The sequence below is a fragment of the Pelobates fuscus genome, chromosome 4, assembly GCF_036172605.1.
Source record: "Pelobates fuscus isolate aPelFus1 chromosome 4, aPelFus1.pri, whole genome shotgun sequence".
NCBI classification, from domain to species: Eukaryota; Metazoa; Chordata; class Amphibia; order Anura; family Pelobatidae; genus Pelobates; species Pelobates fuscus.
This window is the reverse complement of record NC_086320.1, coordinates 158,387,762-158,414,436: the sequence shown is the minus strand read 5'-3', so window position 1 is coordinate 158,414,436 and position 26,675 is coordinate 158,387,762. Positions and strand designations below refer to the sequence as shown.

The following is a 26,675-nucleotide window of genomic DNA, read 5'->3' as shown; positions in this document are numbered from 1 at the left end:
CAAAGCGTTAACAGTTGTGATGAGATGGAAAAGCGTGGGACTGACTGTAAAAAATAAATAAATCTTAATTCTTTCAGTTTTGAGCCCATTGAGACCTCTTTCCCGTAAGTGGTGCAGAATTCCCCAGCTAGTAACGTTTGTTTTGTCGTCGTCCCCCCCCCCCCCCCCGTTAATACTTGTTATGAATAATTGTGTTAATTTTCTGTAAAGTGTGTGTTTTTTTCAATAGAAAACCTAGGATATGTACAAAAGGATGCACAATTAGATCATAGTAATGGGAAGTTCTAACTAAGTTATAGCAGAAATATCAGTAGGGTTATTACCAGGAATAAATAAAATGTACTTTTTTCTTCTTTTTTGTAAACTTCTGTTGCTATAACTCCTTTTTAAAACCTTTAACAATCTAACTTTGTTTCTTTTGTTTTGTAGTATGTTTCATGTATGTAACAGTGGATATAAATAGAAGCAAAACAATGTAAATGTTATTATATTTGTACTAACGTTCGTGCCATCCCAGAATCCATGCTTAGAAGTGTAGGCATATGGCCTTCAGGGATCAGAATGACCAATAGGGACATTGTGCCGATGATGTCAGCCAATCATGTGTCTTTATTATGACATGGGTGTACCATGGCATAATTGCACCAGAGAGATTTTGTGTGTGATTAGTCAAAATAGGATTTGTGCTTGGATGGGTTTTCAGTACTAAAATCTCTTTGCTTATGTTCTATTTATAGTTTAACCTTCAGCCCTAATTAGCAGCTGAGAAGGGAGCTGCTAATTGAACTGAACATGGCTATTTCTGTGTGTGATTCCATTGCTGAAAAATATATTATTCCACATGGCTACAAGTGAGGGGGTTAAGATAGGAAATTATTTTTGTGTTATATTACTTAAACATTCTGTAAACTGATATTGACTGTGAATATCTATCCTTTCTCTCTGTTCATATATATGATTTTACCATTTCTATCCACAGCAATCTTCAATCATATGAATTATTCAGCCATAGCTGTTTGTAGTAGCACTTGAAATAGCGTAGTCCGTAGTTACAATAATGATCTCCGCTAAGCCAATGCTTTCCCATAGGAGGCGCATTGAGAGGTTATTGCACATGCGCGACAAAACATTGTGCTCCTCTGTGAAGAACATTCAGTGCCATGGAAACACTGTACGTAGGTGCTGCGCACTGGAGTTAGAAACACCTCTAATGGCCTTCTGAGTTACTGTCACTAGAAATGTTCCTAGGTAGCAATGTAAACACTGCCTTTTCTCGGAAGCGTGCGCGTGCAGGCTATAGACATCTGAACAACTACATTAAGCTGCAGTGGTTCTGGTGATCCTTTTAAGAATTTTATTTTTCCCGTTGAAACTAATGCTTTGTTAGTTTAAATGACTACTAACTTTTTAGCTGGATCCTAGATTCCAACCAAATTTGGCAAGCCCTGATTTACCCATTCCCAACTCTGGAATGTAGGTTGGCTCTTAAACATCTCTAGCACCTTGATTATATACATTTAGTAACATTTTAACAGGGTTGGGTTGTTACATAGGAGTTGTCTATATATATATATATATATATATATATATATATATATATATATATATATGAATATGAATAACTTCTGACATTTTTCCATTGTCTCTTAAGCTTTTCTAGGTGTTTCCCTGTTATTTTAATTTTCTTTGTTTGTACATAATAATAATTTATTAACAATATGATTTGCCTTGAATAGATTTGAGCTGTTGAGATAGCTTAGTAAAGAGTAATCAAGAAACAAGAGCTGTGGTTTCTGTCAAAACTGCAGGTTTGCTTGTTTCTTGGCGTGGTCAATACAATTTTCTTTACTTTTGACTGACAAGTCATGTTGGTTATAGAATGTGTACTTTAAATGAGTGCAATTTTCTCAACCTCTTACTTATTAACAATGACCTATTTGGTTTTGTAACTATTATTTTTTTTTTTTTTTGTATTTTCTGTTTTGTTTATGTTGAGAAAACCACAAAATAGTTATAAGCGAATAACAGCTTAAAAGCATAAATGATAATGTGCTATATTCTTGTACCATGCATTCACAATAAAAATGGTTTAAAAAAAAAAAATTGCAATTTTGAAGACCTGTCTGTGATCTGGCATTGTGGATTTCTATAAAAAGGTGTTGCCAAAAAAAAAAAGGTGCAATTTTGAAGACCTGGCTGTGATCTGGCATTGTGGATTTCTATAAAAAGGTGTTGCCAGTAGTTGTCTTGGTTGGACTGGCTGTGCAGTGTTTCAGCTTGATACACTGTACATCCAGAGTTATTTGTACTAGTTACACGCCCGGCACATGTGACAGAGTTCCAGGTTACCAAAAGTAAATTCTGTGCATATTTCTACATCTCTCAACAGCACGCTGGAAACTGGAAAACATACGCAATCTAATGCCTCTCTTGGCACAATCCCAACAATGTTTCACAATCCCTCTCTAAGTGTTTAAAAGGGGGGACCTAAAGAATAATGCCCAAAAGTACAATATTAATTTTTTATATATGTCATCAACGTGGGCTGTTGGCCCAGCCGAGACAGTGGGGAGAGTGTGGAAGTAAAAGGGTTAATGCCACCAGATCACTGGTTACCTGTTGCTACTCCCAGCAACCATTAAACTAACCCCTGCAATGCCGGCTACACGAACAACCTAGTACACAATTTACTGCCACCATCAAGACTTTATAAAGGGCGTCTTAGGTTACCCTACACACAGTAGAAATATAGTATCACAACCTTACTTTACTGTTCAGGCATATATAATTAACCCTTTGGTAATGTGTTTACCTGAGCTTTCCTCGGGAGAGTGAGCTCATAGAGAACAAAGACACAAGCTGAATAAGTAAACATTTAATCTGACAAAAAGGATTTGCCAGATGCAAAACAGTCCATGAAATAAAATAGGAGAAAACACAAGAAATCCTTACATATATTTACAGATTTGTGTGTGTGTGTGTGTGTGTGTGTGTGTGTTATACACCAATGCCTTTTATGACGCCCAATGTCTAGCTCTGGTGATGGTTATCTAGTAATTACATTTTATGACTTAGGCCTGGTGTTAGATCAAAGCCTACAATAAATGTTATCCCAACATGTAGAAAAACAACTCTCATCAAGTATCAAATGCCAACTCATGCTTTGGCATGATGATATATGTCAAATTAAGAGTCAAACCCATATTTATGGTTTTGCTGTTAATAAATACATGTATTTTAAACATCGGTAGATGCTAGCTTGAACATATTTTGGTTTTCACATATGAAAAAAGTTCTTATTCTTACTGTTAATAAAATGTAAAAAAAAGAACAAAAAAACTATATTCTAATAGCGGAGTGCTAACAATGTGAGCAAAGGTAATGAATGCACCCTTCTATTCTTTCTTTATAACCTCTGTACATTTTTTTCCCTTCAGAATATTCAGTGTGGCCACTGAACAGCTCCAGAATTAGGCAGAAAAGCAAGGCTTTTTGTATATGCTGCATCAACAGTTCTGCTCTAGTATGCCTGTCAGCAGTCTCTGAATAACCCATGCTGAGTTGCTGCTATTTAATATGACCACGTGATCCTACAGCCAGGGTCATTAAATCATGAGTCCCCTGTTTTGTTAAAGCTTGTGTCTCCCCCAGTTGTATGGTGTTGCAAGATGCCCGTCCTAATTAGAGCACTGATTAAATTCATGGCTTGTTAAGCAGATTAAAATGCTTTCAAAGTTTCCTCCTTTTTTTTTTTTTTTCTTAAATCCTACCCTTCTTTTTTTTTTTTTTATATTGTTTGTGCGGCTGCACCTGTATACACGGCAGTGTAAAAGGCTTTATGTCCTACTGTGCAGGGTTTGAAGAAATGTACACAAAGAGAGAGAACTTTACCAGAGTTAAAAAAATATATATATTTTTTTTTAAAATTCTCCTATTCTTCATATCACTGCCACCGACACACCAGTCACTTGTGCATAATTTTATATATATATATATATATATATATATATATATTCTTTTTTTTTCAGCACTATCTGTATAAATTAATAGTACTAGTCAATTAATAAGCTTATGTTTGAGTGTAATGGATATTTTGTGTTATCTCATGTCATATCATATCTACTGTATTTGGCTAACCATTTGCATTAACACTAATAAAACTTATAAAGTGAATCATAATTTAAAGAGAAAAAAAAAGCAAAAGGATTGTACTACTCTGTTTCCAGATAATTAAGAATAAGTCCTTGCACAAATTCTATGCTTTGATCTACTTTGTGAGTGCAATTGTTTTACTGTTTTTGAAGAAGCTCATAATTTTATAAAAAAAATTTAATGGATTTTCCACCTATATTTTGTTTTTCTGCTCTTTAGTAGATGGATACCCCTCTGGTTCAGCACTTGAAGAGGTATATTTAAAAATAGTTATGCACTCATCTGAACATCAGTTTGCTTTTAATTATGCTTCTGATGGCTGTGCTTGCTCTATTACTGGCTCATATTCTGGTTCATTGCTTTTAGCTTTTAGCTTTCTAAGGTCACTGTATGGGCAGGGAAGCCCATTAAGCTCTGTTATATTACATCATCCTTTTAATAGAGTTTAACCCACACCATATCTTGTCTTGCTGAATTCTATACAGCATTCCATTTTGCTAATTTTTTTCAACTGTGGCTTAGAGAATATAGTGGGGTAACATTAATACGTGTATTAGTTTATATAACACGCCTAAAGAGCATTGTAACATGGCCTTCTAATGTTACACTGCAATACAATTTATTTAATTTTCATGGCAAATACGGTCTACTGGCTACTTCTCTTAGTGTGAATTCTACTTACATTGCACGTTTTTCTGTTTATGCAGCCCTAGTCACATCTCCCCTGGCTTGACTCACACTGCATCTTTGAAAAAAAAATATTTCATTCTCAGTCAGGTCGGGAGTGCTCAGTCTACTTCCTGTAGAAGCTCCTATCTCCTGCTCTGTTAATCAAACTCACACAGGAGGCTGCTGCAATCCTAGCAACAATTTAAGGGGTTAAGGACTGAGCCAAATATACACGTTGTGATCAAAACAAAACGTAAACAAAACCTGGAATTTGACTATATGTCTGTTCAACCGTAATTCACCTCTTTCATATTAAGTGCACCCACACTATATATTACATTATATATCATTCTATTCAGGGGAAACGGGGCTTTCATTTACCATCAAATATTTAGCTATGAAACATAATTTAATATGAATACAATATAAAAAAATTTGATAAAATAAGAAATGTTATTTTTTTAGTTCTACATGACATTCTACCTGTGAATGTCATAATACTGTTTGCTTTTACTGCAATAAAATACACATATTTGTATTCAACAATGTCACACGTGTAAAACAGTACCCCCTATGTACAGGTTTTATGTTGTTTTGGGAAGTTACAGAGTCAAATCTAGCATGTTACATTTTTCAGTTTTTTCACATTGTAATTTGCCAGAATGGTTACGTTGCCTTTGAGACCATATGTTAGCCCAGGAATGAGAATTACCCCCATGATGGCATACCATTTGCATTAGTTGACAACCCAAGGTATTGCAAATAGGGTATATCTAGTCTTTTTTCTAGTAGCCACTTGGTCACAAACACTGGCCAAAGTTAGTGTTAATATTTTGTTTTGTGTGTGAAAAATGCAGAAAACTAATGTGAACACCAATTTTGGCCAGTGTTTGACTAAGTGGCTACTAAAAAAGACTAGACATACCCCATTTGCAATACCTTGGGTTGTCTACTCGCGACCAGGAGGATGCCAGGTGAGTCCCCCCACCGTGATCGCCGGCGGGGCGTCGCCGGTGAGCGGATAAGTACATTGGCTTAGAGCCGGGTTCCCAAGGACGGCATAGTACGCTCGCCGTCCTTAAGGGTTTAATTTTACTGTCCCCCTGTGGCTACCTTAGAGTTAAAAAAAAAAAAAAAAAGGGACCTCCGGCTTTAAATCCGAGCTGAGAAAGCAATTCTTTACATAGCAGTTCACTGTGGGGGCAGGCAGGAGCAGTGCCCTCACAGAGGAGTCAGCTTTTATTAGTTTACATCCCAGCTTGTCATTACAGATTGGTCATTGTGTTACAAAATCACTACTGGGCCTCACTCTTTTGATTTTAGCAATTGTGACTCTCCCTGCAGATCTGATTTATCGGAATGCTAGTGCAATTTATGTGCACTAGTGAGCCTCCATTGTGAAAGGATAGTCTCACTTTTGCATTTAAATGTTATTTAGATATAGTGGTTAAATGTAATCAATGGCAACATATTAAACTGTACATGTGGAAATGAAAACCAGCTTCCGAAATGGTCTATGCACCATCAAACAGCATTTTAAAAGCTGTCTATTCTGGATCTCTGAATTCACTGATGTGAAAGGGACTCTCCAGTGCCAGGAAGACAAATCGTTTTCCTGGCACTGCAGGTCCCCTCTCCCACCTCCCATCCCCGGTTGCTGAAGGGTCAAAACCCCTTCAGTGACTTACCTGAGGCAGCGCCGATGTCGCTCGGTGCTGCTTCTGGGACCGCCCATGCCCCACCCCGTCACGACGTCATCCGGCGGGGGAGACCTAATGCGCATCCGCGCACGCGCATTAGACCTCTCCATAGGAAAGCATTGAAAATGCTTTCAATGCTTTCCTATGGGAATTTTAGCGACGCTGTAGGTCCTCACACAGCGTGAGGATGTCCAGTGACACTATAGCACAGAAAACCTGTGCTAGAATCTCGGAAGTGCCCTCTAGTGGCTGTCTGGTAGACAGCCACTAGAGGAGGAGTTAATTACACTTGCAGGGTTAAGGGTAGTGGGAGTTGGCACCCAGACCACTCCAATGGGCAGAAGTGGTCTGGGTGCCTGGAGTGTCCCTTTAATGTATAACCTAATCACCCAACGGTTCTTCTGTCACCTAGTGTAAGGGACTGAGTTAAAATGCCTTGCTTGTGGTGCCATTAGCATTTCAAACCCTAGAAAGTTTTGGAAAATTAATAAATAACTTAGACTCCCCCAATCCACTCCCAACCCTTCACTGTCAAAATGGACAACCAAACCCTGTAACACCCTTTGGTTGTAGCAAGTGCCTTTATCAATTATTTTGTTAGATGTTCTACCACCCTGATTCCTAAGCTAATAATGACATCCATTCTGAAACTACAAATGTGGACCAGGCCACAGTAAACTTGCAAAGACCCAATATAAAGTTAAGTTTTAGACCTGTACCTATTGGTGTCATTAAGAAACACCTTAATAATCAAGAAATGAAAAAAACAGTCTCGATCTGATCCAATCCCAGCAATGCTGTTGAAGCTCAGTGCGCCAGCAATTGATAATCCTGTCGCAGCCCTAATCAATGAATCCTTGGTGTCTGCAACATACCCAAACGTTGGAAGTCTGCAAGAGTTCTACCTATCCATACAAGTGGTGAAATTACTTTGGTTTCTATCGCCCAATATCATTGCTCCCTGTAGTGTCAAAAATCTTTGAAAAATGTGTATGCAACTATTACCAACAATCAAACTATCTGACCTCTTATCAATCAGACTTCAGCCTGAATCTCTCAACTACAACTGCCCTGTTAAAAGTTTGCAATGACATCCAAACTGGCATGGGATAAGGAGACCCAACTGGAGCTATCCTTGATTTTGCCAAGGCCTTTGACACAGTAGACCACAACATTCTACTGCAATAACTCTGGTATTGGTGATCGTCCAGTAACCTGGTTTCAATCATATGTATTGATCTTAATATGTGTCCATATCTGACAGCGACTCCCTCCCTCTCCTAGTCATGTGTGGTGTTCCCCAAGGTTGCATACTCTGCCCCCTACTATTCACATTATTTATAAATGATCTGCCTAATATCTGCAAAACCTCAAATGTATACATGTATGCAGACGACACAGTAATCTACACAAGCAAACCCGGTCTACCGCAGCTTGAGGCCGTGCTCCAAGACCAGTTCGCAAAAGTAGAAAAGTGGATCACCAAAAAAACAAACTCTTCCTAAACACTGACAAAACTGTCATAATTATCTTTGGAACAGTACCTAAATTACACAAATTACAAAATTCCCATGCATTCCTATGCATCAAAACAATGACACAGTGACCACAGTCCATTCTTTCAAATACTTGGATATGTTGTTAGACCCCTGTGACGAACAGTCTGTCACCCAGACTGGGTGCCTCCGCTAATCGCTGTTTCCTAGTAGCCTGTAGTACTAAAAGCACCACACTGGACATTATAAGCACCGTAGCCCCTTAGCCGGCGTAGCTTAACTGGGGCCTCACTCTCCGCCACCCATCCTGGACCCAAGTCAAGGATCCAGCTTCCAATGGTTGGACCTCTCCTACTCCAGAGAGTCTAGTAGGTATAGCTGTGTAGCTCTTACAAGAGCAAGTGATTATAGCCAGTATAGCAATCCAAAGCTGGTATAGCTGTTCCCTACAATCTCGAGACAAGGCTGCGTGTTGAGGGTGAAGTGAACTCATTTAACTCCTTAAGGACCCATGACATGTGTGACATGTCATGATTCCCCTTTATTCCAGAAGTTTGGTCCTTAAGGGGTTAATGGGAGCCACAACTGGCCTTATATGCAAGCCCCCAAAATACCTATAAAAGACACAAAAACCCCACAAAGATTACATCACATGATAGCCCTGATCTGAGTGACCAACATATCCAGAAATCACCTAGATCAGGCAAAACAGTTCCATGAAATCAGTACTAACAGTCAGTCAACTTCAGTAGTCTTTTACAGGTTTTCCTGCAGGGCCCATAGTCTGTGGGCAGGAGGCTGGCAAGCAAGCTCCTCCAGGAGCTTGTGGCAAACTCACGTGGGAAGGGGAGTTTGTCACAACCCCAATCTATCCTTTGGCCTTCACATAGAAAAACCTTTATCCAAAACTAGGTGCCCTGTACAGAAACAGGTCCTGCAGTAAAAATAAAATACTGTACAGCAAATGCTAATGCCAATCATTGATTATGAGGATGTAGTATATGCACCTGCACCCCAAACCCACCTTAACTCCTTAAGGACCAAACTTCTGGAATAAAAGGGAATCATGACATGTCACACACGTCATGTGTCCTTAAGGGGTTAATAAACTTACAACATTGTATAACTCGTTCTGCCACTTTTTGTTACAATGTAATTACATGACCCACAATTGTGACATGTTAAAAGAGCCAAACTTGCTATAATAATGCAGAGACACCCTTCAGCTTTCCAGCCTTGTGTTTGAGCTTTTTCTTGGAAGCTCCCACATTACCTGAGCAGAATGCTCTCCCCAGCTGTTCTCACCTCCTATGACCTCCGATTCAGTACTTTATTTAGTTTACCTCAATACAAAAAGAAAGCGTCTCGATCCTCCTTTTCCTACAGAGCAAATATGGAACGACCTCTTGCACACTTTCACATCTTCCCCAGGCTTAAAATCCTTTAAGAGATCCCTCTCTACAGATCTCAAAACAGAATGCACCTGTCATGGTTAATTAGATATTTCTTACCTGTTCTATATTAAATTTTGTATATATGTTGTAGGGATCGACCGATTATCGGTTTTACCGATATAATCGGCCGATATTCGCTATTTTCGGCAATATCGGTATCGGCCAATATAGCTACCGATATTGCCGATAATACCTCCTAGGACCGCCAGGCTCATTACAAGCCCGGCGATCCTGGGGGGGGGCGGCAGCAAGCGCTGACTTACCCTCCCAGCAGCTCCTGCAGATCCATGTCTAAATCTCGCAAGACCCGCGGCTGCAGAGCGTTGCCACGGGTTACCATGGCAACGCTCCGCGCGGCACTAAGGGACGCGAGATTTACACTGGGGAGCTGGAGGAGCTGCTGGGAGGGTAAATCAGCGCTTGCTGCCAGCCGCCCCACAGTACTTAACAAGCCACCGGACCACCAGGGAATACTATATCCCCCCCTCCCTGGTAAGAAGCAGGTGGGGGGGGGGGGGGACTAAAAGAAACAAAAACAATACAATTTAAATATTAAAAAAAATTATAATAAACATAAAAAATCCCCCCTCCATTTTACACAAATTACATCACTACACAAACACACACACACACTCACTGCATGACATACATACACACTACACAAACACACACACACACTGCATTACATACATACACTTTACACAAACACACACACTGCATTACATACATACACACTACACAAACACACACACACTGCATTACATACATACACACTACACAAACACACCCACACTGCATTACATACATACACACTACACAAACACACACACACTGCATTACATACATACACACTACACAAACACACACACACTACATTACATACATACACAGTACAAAAAACATACACTGCATTACATACATACACTACACAAACACACACACTGCATTATATATACACACTACACAAACACACTGCATTACAAACACACTCTATACAAACACACACTGTATTACATACACACACTGCATTATATACACACACTGCATTCACTTTACCCACACTACACACACTGCATTCACTTTACCCACACTACACACACTGCATTCACTATACACACACTACACAAACACACACACTGCATTCACTATACACACACTACACAAACACACACTCTGCATTCACTATACACACACTACACAAACACACACTCTGCATTCACTATACACACACTACACAAACACACACTCTGCATTCACTATACACACTCTGCATTCCCTATATATATATATATATATATATATATATATATACACAAACACTCACTGCATTCACTATACACTCTGCATACACTATATATACACACTACACAAATACACACTGCATCCACTACACACACAGCTCCCCTGTCTAAATACACTTCATCCACTACATGTGGCATGTATATTTTGTGCATTTACCGTTAGAGTTTATTTTTTCAAAATGGTAAATGTACAGAATATCGGCAAGTTATCGTCTATCGGCATGAAAGTTCACAGCTTATCGGTATCGGTATCGGCTCTAAAAAATCAATATCGGTCGATCCCTAATATGTTGTATGTTAATATTGTTTTGGTTTTTCATTGTACACTACTGTAATGATGCAATGTTTTGTGGACCCAGGACATATTTGAAATAGAGAGAAATCTCAATGTTTCCTTCCTGGTAAAATATTTTATAAATAAATATAAATAAATTTGAGCCTATGGAAGCCCTGTTTGGCTCCATAGCCAGGCACCCTGTTATCCTAGTGTGCCCCCTTTGTCGGCTGGAAAAAAAAAACAACAACCAAAAAACCTTGGGCACAGGGCATCGTTATAGACACCACAAAAATGTTTAATGTATAGCAAAAGCTGGGGTACCTCTCTACACAGTTTGATTTGCTGCTGGCATCATATTCATTGTTGTTGTCTTATCTGAACCTGTCCCCCTGCGAGTTTGAAAATTGAGATGAAATTACAAGATGGTCACCTCTACAATACATATTTTTTTTTTTTTTATGCCCAGCAGATCCTCAAGTGGTAATTCCATCTAAACTATAAATCACTCTGATGAACACAATCTAGCTACATTATTGATTTAAACCGATTCATGGAAAGACATTTTCAGATGGCTGTCCTGCTGTGGTCGCTTCAAAAGACAGCCAAGCCTCAATTTATGAACTCTCCACTTCATACATTTTAAAGCTAAACCTAATTCTTTGTATCTGCAGTTTATAGGTCACTCCTTTTCTAAAATGTGTGATGTGAAAGCATGAAATTAAATTGGAAAAAGACCAAAAACATCCTAGCCACAGAACACGTGCTTCAGGACTATCCATTTAATGCATAGAAGAATTCTACTTTTTCAGTACCACCTGCTAAATTTCTTGTAAACCGGTTCCCATTCTGTTTAACAAGAAAAAAAGCCTCACTGCAATAAATGTCAGTGGGGTGGTATGACTTTACAAAGCTTGCTGAATATGTATTACATAGAAATGTTTGTCTAGAGCTGGACTATTCACATCTATTTGTGTACTTCACATATTTGCATTTTGCATCAGACATTGCTGTAGTAGTTTCCTTGTGGGTAATAATGGCAGTGTGGAATGGCCTCTGACTGTATCCCGTGTTTGTTGCCTACCATCCATACCATTGATATGAAGTGGTTCAGAAACCCCGACCTGTATTTTGCAAGTTAAAAATATAAAAAAAAAAAAAAACATATCAGATATAAAAAATATCAGTACATTTAAACATATTTTTTTTTTTAATATTTGAAAAGCTTATCAAAAAATATTACATCCAGACCTAAATGTGAATGTGAATGGGAAAATTAAGGCTAAAATAGCTAATTTGCAGAAAAAAAAAAAAAATCTCCAATGAGTTCTCAAGTCACAGCTTGGCTATATTAGCTTCAGGTTTACAGGTGGGATTCATTGAGTTTAGTGAATAACTGTGTACTATATTCATGTTTCGATTGTACCCTTCTCTTGATCTGTTAATAAAATCTTATTAATATAAAAGAGAGAGAGAGAGAGAAAAAAAAGTGCATTTGTTTTGTAGACTTTCCAATTGTCTTCCCATAACATTTCATAATTTTATTCCCATTTAATTGCAAGTGCATTAAATTACCTTTGCTGTAATCTACTAACAAGCACACTGTTAATTTGTATAGGATCTTATACGTTGCTGCAAAATGTTTTACTATTAACAATTGCTACATATACGAGAAATAATAATAATGTATCTGACATTTTATGATCCATGGGTGGTACTTGGAAATATATCTAATGCAGCTAGCTACAGTGTCATAGAAGAACAATGCTGTTAATATTCCTATGCTTATACATAATGCATATCCTATTGCTGCTGTGAACCGCATGGAATCAATGAGGTCACATTCTCAAAAGTGTCAGCCAGACCTGAAATGTTCCCCTGTTGAAGTTATATTATAGCATGTTCTGACCTGGTAAATTGAAGCCTCTCCTTCAGTCAGCCTCTTGGTGCTTTGGAGAGCAGTGTAGGGATTTGTGTAATATTGTTTATAACGCGAAACATATGTTTTGGAGTTCCTTGATTTCTTTTGTTTGAAAAGGCAAAATGCTGCGCTGATGCTTTTTTTTTTTTTTTTTTAAAACATCGAAATGATAAATCGAGCATAGACCAGAATAATTCTGAGTTCATAACAAAAGAACAGATGAGTTAAAGACCAAGATGTTCTCTGTCGATGTGGCTTAGTGTGAACTGCCCCTAACTTAATCTGGTTTTCAGGCAGACATAACTGATTGCAGTTTTCTTGATCACGGATGTGAGTAGTGCAGAAAATCCCTGGTGAGCTTTAAATGTTTCTGTAGCAGAAGTTGATATACACTTATCCCTACTCACAACTATAATCAATAAATAGAGTGGGACATATACTGGTATACAAATGAAGTAAACAGTGAAAATATAGGCCCCTCACTTAAAGGGACACTCTGAACACCAATACAATTTTAATGCATTTTCAGCATCCTATGCTTTTGTTTGTTTTTCTGTTTTTTTTTTTTTTGCATGCTCAAATCATTCTAATTTGAATAATGTGTTGCAAAATGCTGCACCATAAGTCTGCCACTTTAGTCAATTTCGAAAAGAATATTTCCGTATGAAATGTATGCATACAGCTCAGACACAGACAGTGCTGGTTGATCTGCACTACAAATCAACCCGCATAAGAAAGAGAGGACACCCGGTAAAACGAATAATAGGGATATCACTACATGTTTAACCCCTTAAGGACCAAACTTCTGGAGTAAAAGGGACTCTTGACATGTCACACATGTCATGTATCCTTAAGGGGTTAAAGGACCACTATAGTGCCAGGAAAACAAACACGCTTTCCTTGCACTATGTAATCCTTAGGTCCCCCCCATTCTCATGGCCCCTCTCCCATTGAACTGAAGTGGTCTGGGTGCCTATAGTGGTCCTTTAAGGTATTTCTGACTGTTTGCAGCCAGGGTGTAAATTGAAAGCAGCTTACTCAGTGCTGTTTGGACTGAGCTGTTTGCATACATTTGATGAGGAAGTCTTTCTGGCATTAAGGGGTTGTGGCTAAGGAGGCAGGCTTATGATGCAGCATTCTGAAAAACATTTATAATTTTTTGTGCAAAAAAATTATTTTTTTGCATTGGTTTAAGTTGTATAAGTTGCATTGGTGCTCACAGTGTCCCTTTAATCCTATGCAAATACATTATATAAAAAAAAAATCTGTGTGTGTGTGTATGTATATATATATATATATATATATATATATATGTGTGTGTGTGTGTGTGTGTGTGTGTGTGTGTGTAATATAATTCAGCTCATCAAAAATACCAGTGAAATTAATTTGCAAGCCCTGTATTTAACCCTGTAACTTTCCAATACACCATAAAACCTGCTCCTTAGGTGCGTTCTTGTACTTGTGGGGCATCACAGCATACAAAAGTGTGTTTAACGCCGTTACGGCGTTCTATGCTGTCCCCATGATAATGGGCTTTAAAGACGTTGCGGCGGCATAGAACACCGTAACGGCTTTCTACCCCACGAGCCAGGAGATACCTCCGCCGCAATCCTCTTCGGGAGGACTGCCTGACAGCCCAGCCAACCCTCCCCCGGCAAATCAGGCCCCGGGGGCCATGTGATAGCTCTCTTATAAGGCTAGTACTTATTTATTTTTTGCACTTGAGGTATATGTGTTGTGTGATCATACTGTGTATTTAGAGTGGATTAGCAGTTACAGACAGACACACATTAAAGGCTAGTTTTGCCCACTCCTATCTCCTGTTGGAAGCAGTTTATGATGAACTTCCTGTGTGCTAGATTTTGATTAGCCGCTCTAGTATTTCCAGGTCTGAGGGTCTGTCGGTAAAGATGGCAGCAGTCAGTGAGCAGTGGCCGGAGATAGAAGTGCCTGGAGCTGGTATTCCAGGGTCCAGCTGTGGATGACAAGATGCGGGCGTGTGGCGGGCAGCTCCCCCCCCCCCCCCCCCCCCGGCTCTCTTCACCCTTGCCGTGAACTACCTGGAGATGAGCGGGTGCTCGGAGCTGCAGGAGCTGTCAGATGGTCTGGGCCTCTTCTTCCACGTGCAGAGCATCCCCCCAGCTCTTGGCAAGCGGAAAGACCTGCGGTGTTGGATCTCTCGTGCCCTCTCATAGTGCTGGCTACTAACCGGGCATTGTGCCCTCTCATAAGGGGGAAAGGAGGTGTAATTTTCAGCCAATATGACCCTTTTTCGGCTGAAAATTTCGGCAACCTAAATTTCGGTGCATCCCGACTGCACGCAAAAACTGCTTTATTAAGCTAAAGTTGATTTGGTTACTATAGTGTCCCTTTAAGTGATTAAAGAAGGGGGGAAAAAAGTCTGTATCCCTTTTAATATCTACGAACACACACGTATACTTAAAGGGGGACACTCCAAGCACCATAAACTCATGACCATTGCATAAGTCAAATCAGTGACTGTACGAGTGACTTCAGTTTACCAGTTCAGAACATGCTAGAATGTAACTGCAGCTGGGGAACATTTCAGGTGTGCCTTACACTTCTTGAAAATGTTATTTAATCTATTCCATGTGGAACACTAGCATAGGATATGCATTAATTCTCTAATTAATACTGCTCCACTCAAGCAGGATCACACGGACAAACATACTTTTGTTTTGGCAGTATGCATACGCATAAACATACTGCCGTGCAAAGATATACAATTTTAGCTTTAACTGATAAAATGTATTAGACATACTTGATGGAGGTTTACCATTTTTATGAGATTTGCTGACTTGTAAATTGAAGCCATTGGCAAATAGTTGTGCTGTGACTAACAAACAAACCTTTTAGTGTTAAATCTGCTTCTCTTGTCTCGTACTGAGCAATTTATAATGTGAAGGGTTTCGTCTATGCTTAGGGAGCTGTCCTCAGCTCACCTTCCTTTGCTGCTGCTGCTGCTGCTTAGGACAGTATGTGCTGAGCAGCTACATATGGCATTTTGGGATTATCCAAGAAGGAGTTTTGGGTGTGTGGAAATGTTCTGGTAAACAAGTTTCTTCACATAATGTGTTCTTACTATGCCATACACATGACCCTTAATGTTTACAGGCTATAAATAATGTTGAGCAGTTTCCAAACGAGCACAAAGAAAAGTTTGAGAGGAATGTTCATAGTGCATGTCAAATCTTTTCTCAGAAACATAACCAAAAATGCGTCTTAAATAGAATTTCCTTTCTAAATTGTCGAATACATAACTTACTCTTCACAATTTAATTCCTTTAAATTACAGCAGGGTGTGTAAGTTTTAAAAGGATCTTTTTTGTTTTGTTTTGTTCGGTTTTCACAATCTGGCAAGATTTTGCTTTTACTTTTGAAATGTATACCTATTTTTCATTTTATTAGCATTACATTTTTCTAAATGTGCCTTTTCTCCTTTTTTTTTTTTCTTCTCTTGTTTTCGTTCTTTTCTGGGGAGTGCATTACATTTAGAAGTATGGAAAAAGGAGAAAAGGCACAACAATATAGTAAGATGTTGATATTACTATTGTATATGGGTTGTGTTAAATGTTATGCATGTTTCCCATTTTCCCTTGTTTTTTCTTTCTGTATCCCAGTTTGATGCTTCAGGGTCATATTATAATGACCGTTGTTATCAACATAAAACTTAAATAAAAATAAGACATATAAAAAAAAGAATTACATTTTTCAAAAAAAGATTTAAATAAGGAGAGATTGGTTTTTAAACCATTGAGAAAATACTAATATAACAATACACGTGACTGATTTACTTATTTGTTCCACAGTACGACCATTCATAGCATGATAACACAGAGGTTACAGGCCAGCAACCAATGCACAAACTCATATTTGCTGAGATAAAGGTTCTGCACAAATCCTGCCTACTGACTCCCGCATGCAGTACTGCCCCAACAAACCATTAACACTGCTATTTTAATCTGCAGAAGTGTGGTGTGAGGCTGCAACCCACATCCCCAGTATGCTGGTGGCATACAGGCATACCCCGTTTTACACACTCAAGGGTACAGACATACCTGCGAGTGTACGTAAAGGTGCCTTGCGAGTACAGACATTCCCGCGCTTTTTCTGTCAGCGAGGGGACAGGAAATGGAAGGTTCTATTCTCACCCAGAGCAGCTCAGTTCAGTGGCATAATGGCAACAGCTTTTCACACCTTCTGACATGGCACTGGTTAATCATCTCATTCTGTTTTTATTTTATGGGTTGGGTTAGGATCTGTAAACCTCAAACATGTTAGGACAAATTTATAATGCCTACTCCTAGCTGAACATATATATATATATATATATATATATATATATATATATATATATATATATATTTCTGCCCTTACATTGTCCATATTCTGCAATCGGCTGCCATCCAGTGAAAGGGTTTACCCTGCCATCTTCTATAACTATGACTTAGCAGCTTAGCTGCATTTGCCACAATTCTGTGGATTTAAAGTTAAACCATACATGCTTAAAGTGATAAAGAGGTGTTTCTAAACAAAGTGTGCAACTAAGCTGCTAACAAATACAAATTAGCACTGTATTGACAGAAAATGGCCCAGTGGGCAGGTTTGTTTCACTTTTCCTCACAGTTTAAGGTTGTCAGATGAGTAAAACATTAAAGATAAATGGTACAATCTGGAATGAGATTTGTATTTTTTTTTTTTACGGTTTGTTTTAACTGAATAAAAGGCCACTGGAAATCACTAAATAAATCACTGGAAATAAAATCACTGGAAATCTGCAGTTGCAGTATCCGTTACGCCTGTTAATGACCATTGCAATGCAGTACATGCATTGGGAAGTGAAAAAAGGTATTGCTTCACTTTAAGTACATTCTTGTTTTACATACATGCTCTGGTCCCATTGTGTACTTAAAAGTGGGGTATGCCTGTATATATTACATATATATATAATCTTTTAGTGTTATGTCCTTTGTGTATGTTGATACTTTCATTCTGACTAATTAAAATACAAAGTGTAAACTACAATAATTTTATGATGTCAGGGCGATACCAACATTAGAATATTTGTATCAGAACTGAAATTGTAGTGTGTTAAAATAAATAAATAAATAAAAACAATCATAGAAAGCTTTAACTACTTTGAAAGATTTGACTATTCAATAATTAGCTGTGATAAAAACAAGAAGCACATTTGAAGAGAACTTTTTGCACAGGAAGTTTGAAATTGGATTTATCAGATGTTTTTGCTGCTAGGAATTCCAAGTCCTCTAACAATGGCCTTATTGTGCTTACTCTGAATGACTTATCAGTGCTGCTTCTTAAAGGGACACACACTGCAGGGAAGAATTGACCCGTGCTCTTTTTTGTATAGATGTGTCTATACTAAAACAAACTCAATAATAAAGATGAAAGTTATACTGTATTTTAAATGTATTTATTTTTTCATGATCAGCCTCCATTTTTTTTCTCCAAACATGGCCATTGCTTGCTCTTTTTTTAGGAGCCTCTCATTCTGGTTGGTGGAGTCTGTGCTTTTATCTGTTTTACACAAAACCGAAAAGAAATCATGCAAGTTTCTTTGCAGATATTAGATTTGTGACAGTCACTTGCAACTAGTGATCACTCTTTATAAACATGGCAAACTGCTTGTTTATCTTCACACTGTGAGGGGGAGTGCACAGCTTTAGTTCTGCTCAGCAGAAGTTTCTGTGACTTGAAATTTCAGCACCAGCTTTCTTTTTGGTCATAGAAACATAGAATGTGATGGCAGATAAGAACCATTTGGCCCAATTGGCCAGCTCAATGTAATCCTATTTTAACTACATTAAAGGCAATTTAGCTGGTGACATTTGAAATGTAGAGTGCTATTCTGTCTCATATATTTCCATCTCAAAGAAGTGGACTTGCGTATCATATTAATCCAGTGATATCATTAGGCTTCTGTTATATGATTCCAAAAGGAAGACTAGAAGGGGAATAATGACCATTGCACATAACTAGTTCTTACAATTCCAATTTATAATAGAATATATTGTAGTCCTGAAATATAAGCACTATTTACTTACTGGTGTGAAAAACATGGTGTTTTTGTAGTGAAAGCGTATGTGTGTTCCCCACCACCTTCACCTTTTTATCTTAAACCCAAGGTACACATTTCTAATCTGCACCAGATCTCAGGCATCTCTATATCACCCTAAAATCGGTCTGACTAATGATGTCACTGCAGATGTGGCTGCCCTGACTACTGTCTGTGATGTCTGACAAGCCGAGACTCAGAAGACCTGACTTGGCAGCAGCCCAGCATATTTTTAAGAAGACTCAGCTGGTGGTCAGATCTCAGGGCTTGTCACTGTTGTGCTGTGCCAGAAATTGTTTTCTTACAGGCTTAATCCAATTCCAGTTCTGGTGTTCTAAGTGCTTCTCACCTCCTTTGGCTATTAAAAAAACAAAAACAAAAAAACCCATAAAATCTTAGCCGGTCTTTCATAATTTTTGCAGGTGTGTGAGTATTGCTGTTTGTAATAAATATCTTTAATTATTTTACTAATAGAACCACCAGTATTTACAGATTCATTAATACTCAAAGTAGTTTTAAAATATTTTGTGTCACTGTGTAGATATATTTCCGCTATTAATAGGTTGCATTCATTTACAAGTTTTGGTGTCTATAGAATGTCCCTGCAGGCTTTTTAATGTAAACATTACCCTTTCAGGGAAAACGCTGTGTTTACATTACTGCCTAGTAACAACTCCTGTGGCAGCCACTCAGACATTTTGCTGCGCATGCACAATAGCCTCCCAATGCTTTCGTATGGGAAATCGTTAGATTGGCTGAGATGGTCAATTATGATGATTTCAGCAAAGCAGGAGGAGAGCGGCAGGCCAGCCTCGATGGACCCGCACTGCGCTAGAATAAAGGTACATTTTTGTTTTTTTAAATACCTTTTTAACTGGGGCTAGTGGGGCCAGACACCTAAAATTTGTTTTTAACACTATAGTGTCAGGAATACATGTTTGTTTATGACACAGCTTTTGGGGATTTGTTTTTGTGAAGATCTAAACTAATCCATGCTTTTCCATTTTGTGGTTTACAGATTTTTCATGTTTTTCCTCTTGAAGTACTTGTAAATATATAATTAATGAACGTTGTCGATTTAATTTGTGTTCCGTGATGTGCGCCTAGTATTTTATTGAAGCCAACTTTGTGTGCATTGAGGTTTTGTCTACTCATAATCTACTGTTTACTTATGCAGATACACTTTTGTTACTTAAAGGGACACTATAGTCACCAGAACAACTGCAGCTTATTAAATTTGTTCTGGTGAGTAGAATCGTTACCTTCAGGCCTTTGGCGGTAAACACTGTCTTTTCAGAGAAAATCCAGTGTTTACATTACAGCCTAGTGATAACTTCACCGGCCACTCCTTAGATTGCTGTTAGAGATACTTCCTGGGTCATGGCTGCCTAAAATGCATGCAAACATTCAGTGTATCCTCCCTCTGCATGCAGACACTGAACTTTCCTCATAGAGATCCATTGATTCAATTCATCTCCTCTATGAGGAGATGCTGATTGGCCAGGGCTGTGTTTCAATTGTGCTGGCTCTGCCCCTGATCTGCCTCTTTGTCAGTCCCAGCCAATCCTTTGGGAAAGCATTGTGGTTGGATCAGGCTACCACTTCTGCTGTCAGCAGGCAGTGGGCAGGTCTAAAGGAAACCAGGACAAAGCCAGCAGCTTCAGGCTTGAATACAAGTAAGATTTTACTATATTTAGGGTGGCATTAAGGGGACATGGTGGTTTTAACCCTATAGGGTCAGGAATACATGTTTGTGTTCCTGACCCTATAGTGCTCCTTTAACATGCCCTAAGAACACACCAGTCCCAGAAAACCACTGTCCTCTTCTTTGCCTTACTAGAATATGTGTCTTGTGCTTTACAGCATAGCAGGAAATAGAGGTTGCTGAAGACTGACCATGCAAAAAGCTTTTACCTGAACATTATGAGTAGGAATAAAATGATTTTCAGCTGGTCATCTGTGCAATCAGCATGCATTTATTTTCTTTGTTTTCTTTATCTTGACTAGGAGACCTAAAGCTGGTGACCAGTTAAGATGTAGCATAGTTTGTTTCTTTTGCAGAGTAGAGGTAAATTTATAAGGTTATATATATATTCTTTTTAAGAATTATTATTCCAACTCTTTGCTTTAAAGCTCTCTATTTGTGCACATAAGGGATAATTGATTTACTGATAAGGGTTTATGTGAATGTTTTATGCGAACACACTGCAAGTAGAAGCTGTTGCAGTCCCATCACAACCCAGAATTAGGCTGAATTAATCATGAGTTTGTAATTTTGGTTTATGGATTTATTTATTCTTTTGTTGCTCTTCTTTCCTTATCCCGCATATCTGTGTCCATCAGGAATTTATGGAATATGTAGATCAGCTATAGTTTCAATCATCAGATGTTTACCACAGCTATTTTCTATTTATTTTGCAATTTTAACCAATGTGAACATTTTGCTGCAGGTCTTAATTTGTCCCAAAAAGTTTTGTGCACACTATGAAAAGTAAAACCTCTTGTCTAAACCACCTTTTTTGCCTCTTTGTAGGATGACAGTGACGGTATTCCTTGGTCCGAAGAAAGGGTGGTGCGAAAGGTGCTTTACCTGTCTCTCAAAGAATTTAAGACAGCGCAAAAAAGGCAAAGTGATGACTGCATTAATGGCAGCTTCAAAACTCCCAATGGTGAGTATATAATCTGTGTATCCTAGTGAACATTTGTAAACGTTTTTCGGGCTGGAAACATTAATAGGTTTTAATAGAAACAAACCTTCTCCCAGATATCTTTTAAAACACAAATTTCACTGCTCCCCCACCCCACTGAAAAATAAGTATTTCATAAAGATAGAATCTTTATAAAATACTCATATTGTTGGAGTTTCACTGAAATTCCAAGCCAGTCAAGAGATATAGAGACAAAGACTTTCTAGGCGGACATACAGGGTCAATCCTGACAGTCGTCACCAGTGATGGCTGCAAGGAATTGCCTCTGTCTATAGAGGATCTCGTGCAAGAGTGCAGCAGTGATATTGGCTGAAGAGGAGCAGACAGGAAGATGGCAGCAAGTGACCGGTTCAGCAAATCTCACCTTTATCTGCCCACCAGCTACAAAGTCACTATCTGGTGTCTTTGCGAATTTGGCTAAATCCCTAGACGGTGACAGTGACGATTTAAGTAGGCTAGTATCTGAAGGAGTTTGCTACCTAGCTTTCACAAAAACATTCCAAAAATAATCCTAAATTGAAAAAAATGAAGAATGGTTAAATGGTGCTTATTTATCCTGATGCCATGGTGTTTTCACTGAACCGTCCACAGGAAAGAAGTACTGTAATCTTTGTCATTGAGTCCTTTCAGAAAACTGAGTGAGAATGGAAAATAGAAGCAAATTGTCATTTGGTTTAGCTATCAATGAGAAAAGTGGTTTTGTTGTCCCTTTTATTTCTTTTAGCAGTCTTCACAGCCAGGTTTATTTTAGTGAATACAATCGCTGTCTTGAAATACAAATATTCCCAAAGTAAAGCTACAGCTGAAAAGGTTTTTCTTTGCATAACTCCTTTGTCATAATACTGCTCTTGATAACATACATTAACACTATGTTCTTTTATATTACTTGTCCCAAAAATAGACAAATGCCGCTTGCCTGTGTGCCAGTGACTACTGACACCTAATAGTTTGTATTATCTTATATAGGAACCTAAAGACATTTACCTGTTACCTTGCCCTAAATAAATTTAAACGTTTGATATTCGCCTAGCCCAGGGGTGGGGAACCTTCGGCTCTCCAGATGTTTTGGACTACACCTCCCATGATGCTTTGCCAGCATTATGGGTGTAAGAGCATTATGGGGGATGTAGTCCACAACATCTGGAGAGCCGAAGGTTGCCTATCCCTGGCCTAGCCTAATTCCTGAAGATTACACATATATTTGTTAAGATCTGATTTAGCCATCGACTTTTACATTATAAGTAACATTGATAATTTTTTACATTTCATTTATTGTAAACTGCATGGGTGGAAAAGCCGAGTTCTTGGATATTATTTCATGTAAATGTTCATATCTTAATGAAAAATGAGGCAACCATACACTCTAGCAGAATTCTGATATAATTTTCAAATCACATCAACAACATAAGGCAGGGGAGGGTATGTATAAGTTATCTGCCGAACACATTTCAAACTTTAGAAGTGTCTGCTGGTGAGTTTACAAAAAAATATATGTAAAGTTGTACTGTAAAAACCATGTGAAGTCTGCACTTTTAAATAGCTTACTGCTCTTGAAGGGACCAGTAACAATGTAAGATGTATGAGTCTATATATCATTTTGCAGCATTAATTTTAGGACTCTTTAAAAGGGGCTCTGATTTTTTATGTATTATGTAAATTTAAAAAATGTAAAACAATTCTAGAGATCCTTCGTTGCATATCTCAATGCACAGCATTTCAGTGAGCACTCAAGGAACAAGGAAGTGACTTAACCACCTAATGGACATTTAAAAAAATTAAAGCCTGCAAAATGTGATAAGAATTTCAGCACTTGGAAGCCATTTCAGCACTTAAAGGGACACTATTGTCACCAAAACAACTTAAGCTTAAAGGAACACTATAGGGTCAGGAACACAAACATATATTCCTGACCCTATAGTGCTAAACCCACCATATAGGTTGCTTGCCACCCCCCTTAACCATCCTATAAAAGTTTAAAACTCTCCTAATTTCCAGTGCCGTGCGGGAGTGCCGGCGCTGGCTCCGCCCCCTTTGTGACATCAAAATAGCCGATTTTTAGCCAATCCAATGCTTTCCCATAAGGAAAGCATTGGATTGGCTAAAATCGGCATGGGGGCAGGGCCAAATGCTGTTTTGGCCAATCAGGAGCTCCTCATAGAGATGCATTGATTCAATGCATCTCTGAGGAAAATTCAGCGTCTCCATGCAGAGTGTGGGGACGGAGAACGTCAGGGCTTCTTTTTCAGCAGCACTGACCCAGGAAGCACCTCCAGTGGCCATCTGAGGAGTGGCCAATTGGAGGTGTCCCTAGAGGCAATGTAAACACTGCCTTTTCTCTTAAAAGTGCTTGCATGAAAAAAAGCCTGAAGGGAACTATTATACTCACCAGAACAACTACATTAAGCTGTAGTTGTTTTGGTGACTATAGTGTCCCTTTAGGTAAGCAGCTTTAGTGTATAGATCATATTTCACTTTCAATTAGATGTAACTTACTTGAAAATTTCTTATTGCCTGCTCTCTAAAGTGAACTTTAATCATACACAGAATGCTTCTGTGGGGTCTAGCAAGCTATTAACAGTGCAGGGGATAATACATTTTAAATTAAATATAATTTGCCGTGAAGGAAGTATAAACATTAGCTGACTCTTTACAGGAAGTGTTTAGGAAGGCTGTGCAAGTCACATGCAGGGAGGTGTGACTAGGGTGCATAAATAAAGTGATTTAACTCCTAAATGGCACCGAATTGAGCAGTGGCACTGCAGGGAAATGACCTATACACCAAAACCGCTTCAATAAGCTGAAGTTGTTTTTGGTGACTACAGTGCCCCACTATAGGCACCCAGACCCCTTCAGCTCAATGAAGTGGTCTGGGTGCCAGGTCCCTCTAGTTTTAACCCTGCAGCTGAAAACATAGCAGTTTCAGAGAAACATATGCAAAATATGTTTTGAGAGTGGAAGAATAGCTGCTATACAGTCAAGACCTAAGGACTACATAGTGCCAGGTTGGCTGTTATTTGGTAAGCATATGAAATCAAGAAGGCAGACATGCAAGGGTGATTACTTTTGCAAAATATGTTTTGAGAGTGGAAGAATAGCTGCTATACAGTCAAGTGTATAATGAATTCTTTTATATTATTAGAAAGCAACTGCACACTTGCTGATTATAACAAAATAAAAGAAAAACACAAGAAAGTAATGTTCTTCTCCGTTCTGGCCCAACCAATGACTTTACATGCTTTAATGTGCTAAATCTGTTGCTGACCTTAAATACCCTTGGATTACAGCTTCAGAAAAAGATTAAAACATTGGCCCAACATATTTATCCTCATTTTTGGCTCAGTATAAATAACTTGGTTTGCAATTAATAAATCAAGGCAAAACGTCTGCCAGAACCTATTACTATTTAAACACATATGTATACATTGTTTCAGAGACTCTGGTTGTATTTACAAACAAAATAACTGATTTATGAAGCTTTTCTCAGCAAATCAGCTCCACAAAGTGGAGGCACAAAACTCCCATCAGTTATTGTAACAGTGCAGACAGGCCTGGTACCCACCTTTTTCGTCAGTTGAGACAAAAACTGATCTTTGGGCGCGTGCGTGCGTGTGTGTGTGTATATCGTAGGTTCCTGCACACCACAACCGACTTGCTCTTTTATACTATCCTACGCTTATACTTGGTCCTTACTCCTTATACGGCTATGTGCATATATAAATATTACACACACACACAATTTCCTTTTTTTTTTTTTTTCCATTATTCTAATACATCTCCTGTTGTGTGTGCATTACAGGGACACTGTAGGCACCCAGACCACTTCAGCCCATTGAAGTGGTCTGGGTGCCAATTCCCATCACCCTTAACCCTGCAAGTGTAATTATTGCAGTTTTTCTAAACTGCAGTAATTACCTTGCAGGGTTAAGTCCTCCTCTACTGGCTGTCTTCCGGGTTCTTAGATGACCTTTAGTCATCTAATCGACATTGGATGTCCTCACGCTATGCATGAGGACCTCCAGCGTTGCCGGAATCCCCATGGGAAAGCATTTAATAATACCGCTTGGGCAGAGCCTGACCCCTTCAGTGATGTCGCATGTGGGGCAGGAGGGAGTGGGGCACTCCAGCATTCTACAGTGCCAGGAAAAGGCTTTGTTTTCCTGGCACTAGAGAATCCCTTGAACTGCAGTATGAGATCTTTTCTGCATTTGCTTATATGTAGTGTGACTGTTCAGTTTAGACATACATCACCGCAACCACATTGTAAATTTACCAATATGCATGGCAATTAAAGGTCACAAGGGTTGGCATAAACATAAATACAGTTCAAGCTAGTCTGATAAATATTATTAACTTTCCACAGGAAATATTATTAACTTATTCACTATGGAAAATAAAATATTCAACTAAAGTTGAATAGTTGTGTTGATTCAAGGTTTTCACTTTTTGTATGGCAGTGGAAGTCACATGGAGTGACACTCCATGTTCCAAAACAAATTAACTGTTTTTGTGATAGCTTTTCACTTCATGGTCATACTGTACCACCATGTTCCAATCGTTCATTTTGCCTTTAACCCCTTAAGGACCAAACTTCTGGAATAAAAGGGAATCATGACATGTCACACATGTCATGTGTCCTTAAGGGGTTAAAAAATAAAATTCTAAAAAAATCCATCTTTCAGCAACATAAATGTTATTTCGGCCAGTGGAACATCAGTGTGAGCTGACTTACAGACATTACTCTAGCCAATCACTTTTTTTTTGTTATCTTATTTTCCTCTTAGCACATCTAAAATAATATACAGGTAACGAGCCGATGCTCTGCTTACACTTTTATCTTCTTGGCTGAGATATTTTGCTCACTTTTAATTAGCAAGACATTTACATAAAGGGATATGTGGCTAAG

At 38.6% G+C, this 26,675-nt stretch overlaps 1 protein-coding gene across 1 annotated transcript in view; it reads left to right on the top strand.

Annotated features, from left to right (window-relative positions):
• JARID2 (jumonji and AT-rich interaction domain containing 2) overlaps positions 1–26,675 on the top strand; it is a 176,664-nt gene that overhangs the window by 48,012 nt on the left and 101,977 nt on the right. The window contains exon 2 of the mRNA XM_063451703.1: positions 21,598–21,733. Within this exon, the coding sequence (XP_063307773.1) occupies positions 21,598–21,733 (136 nt within the window). The remainder of the gene's footprint in view (positions 1–21,597; positions 21,734–26,675) is intronic.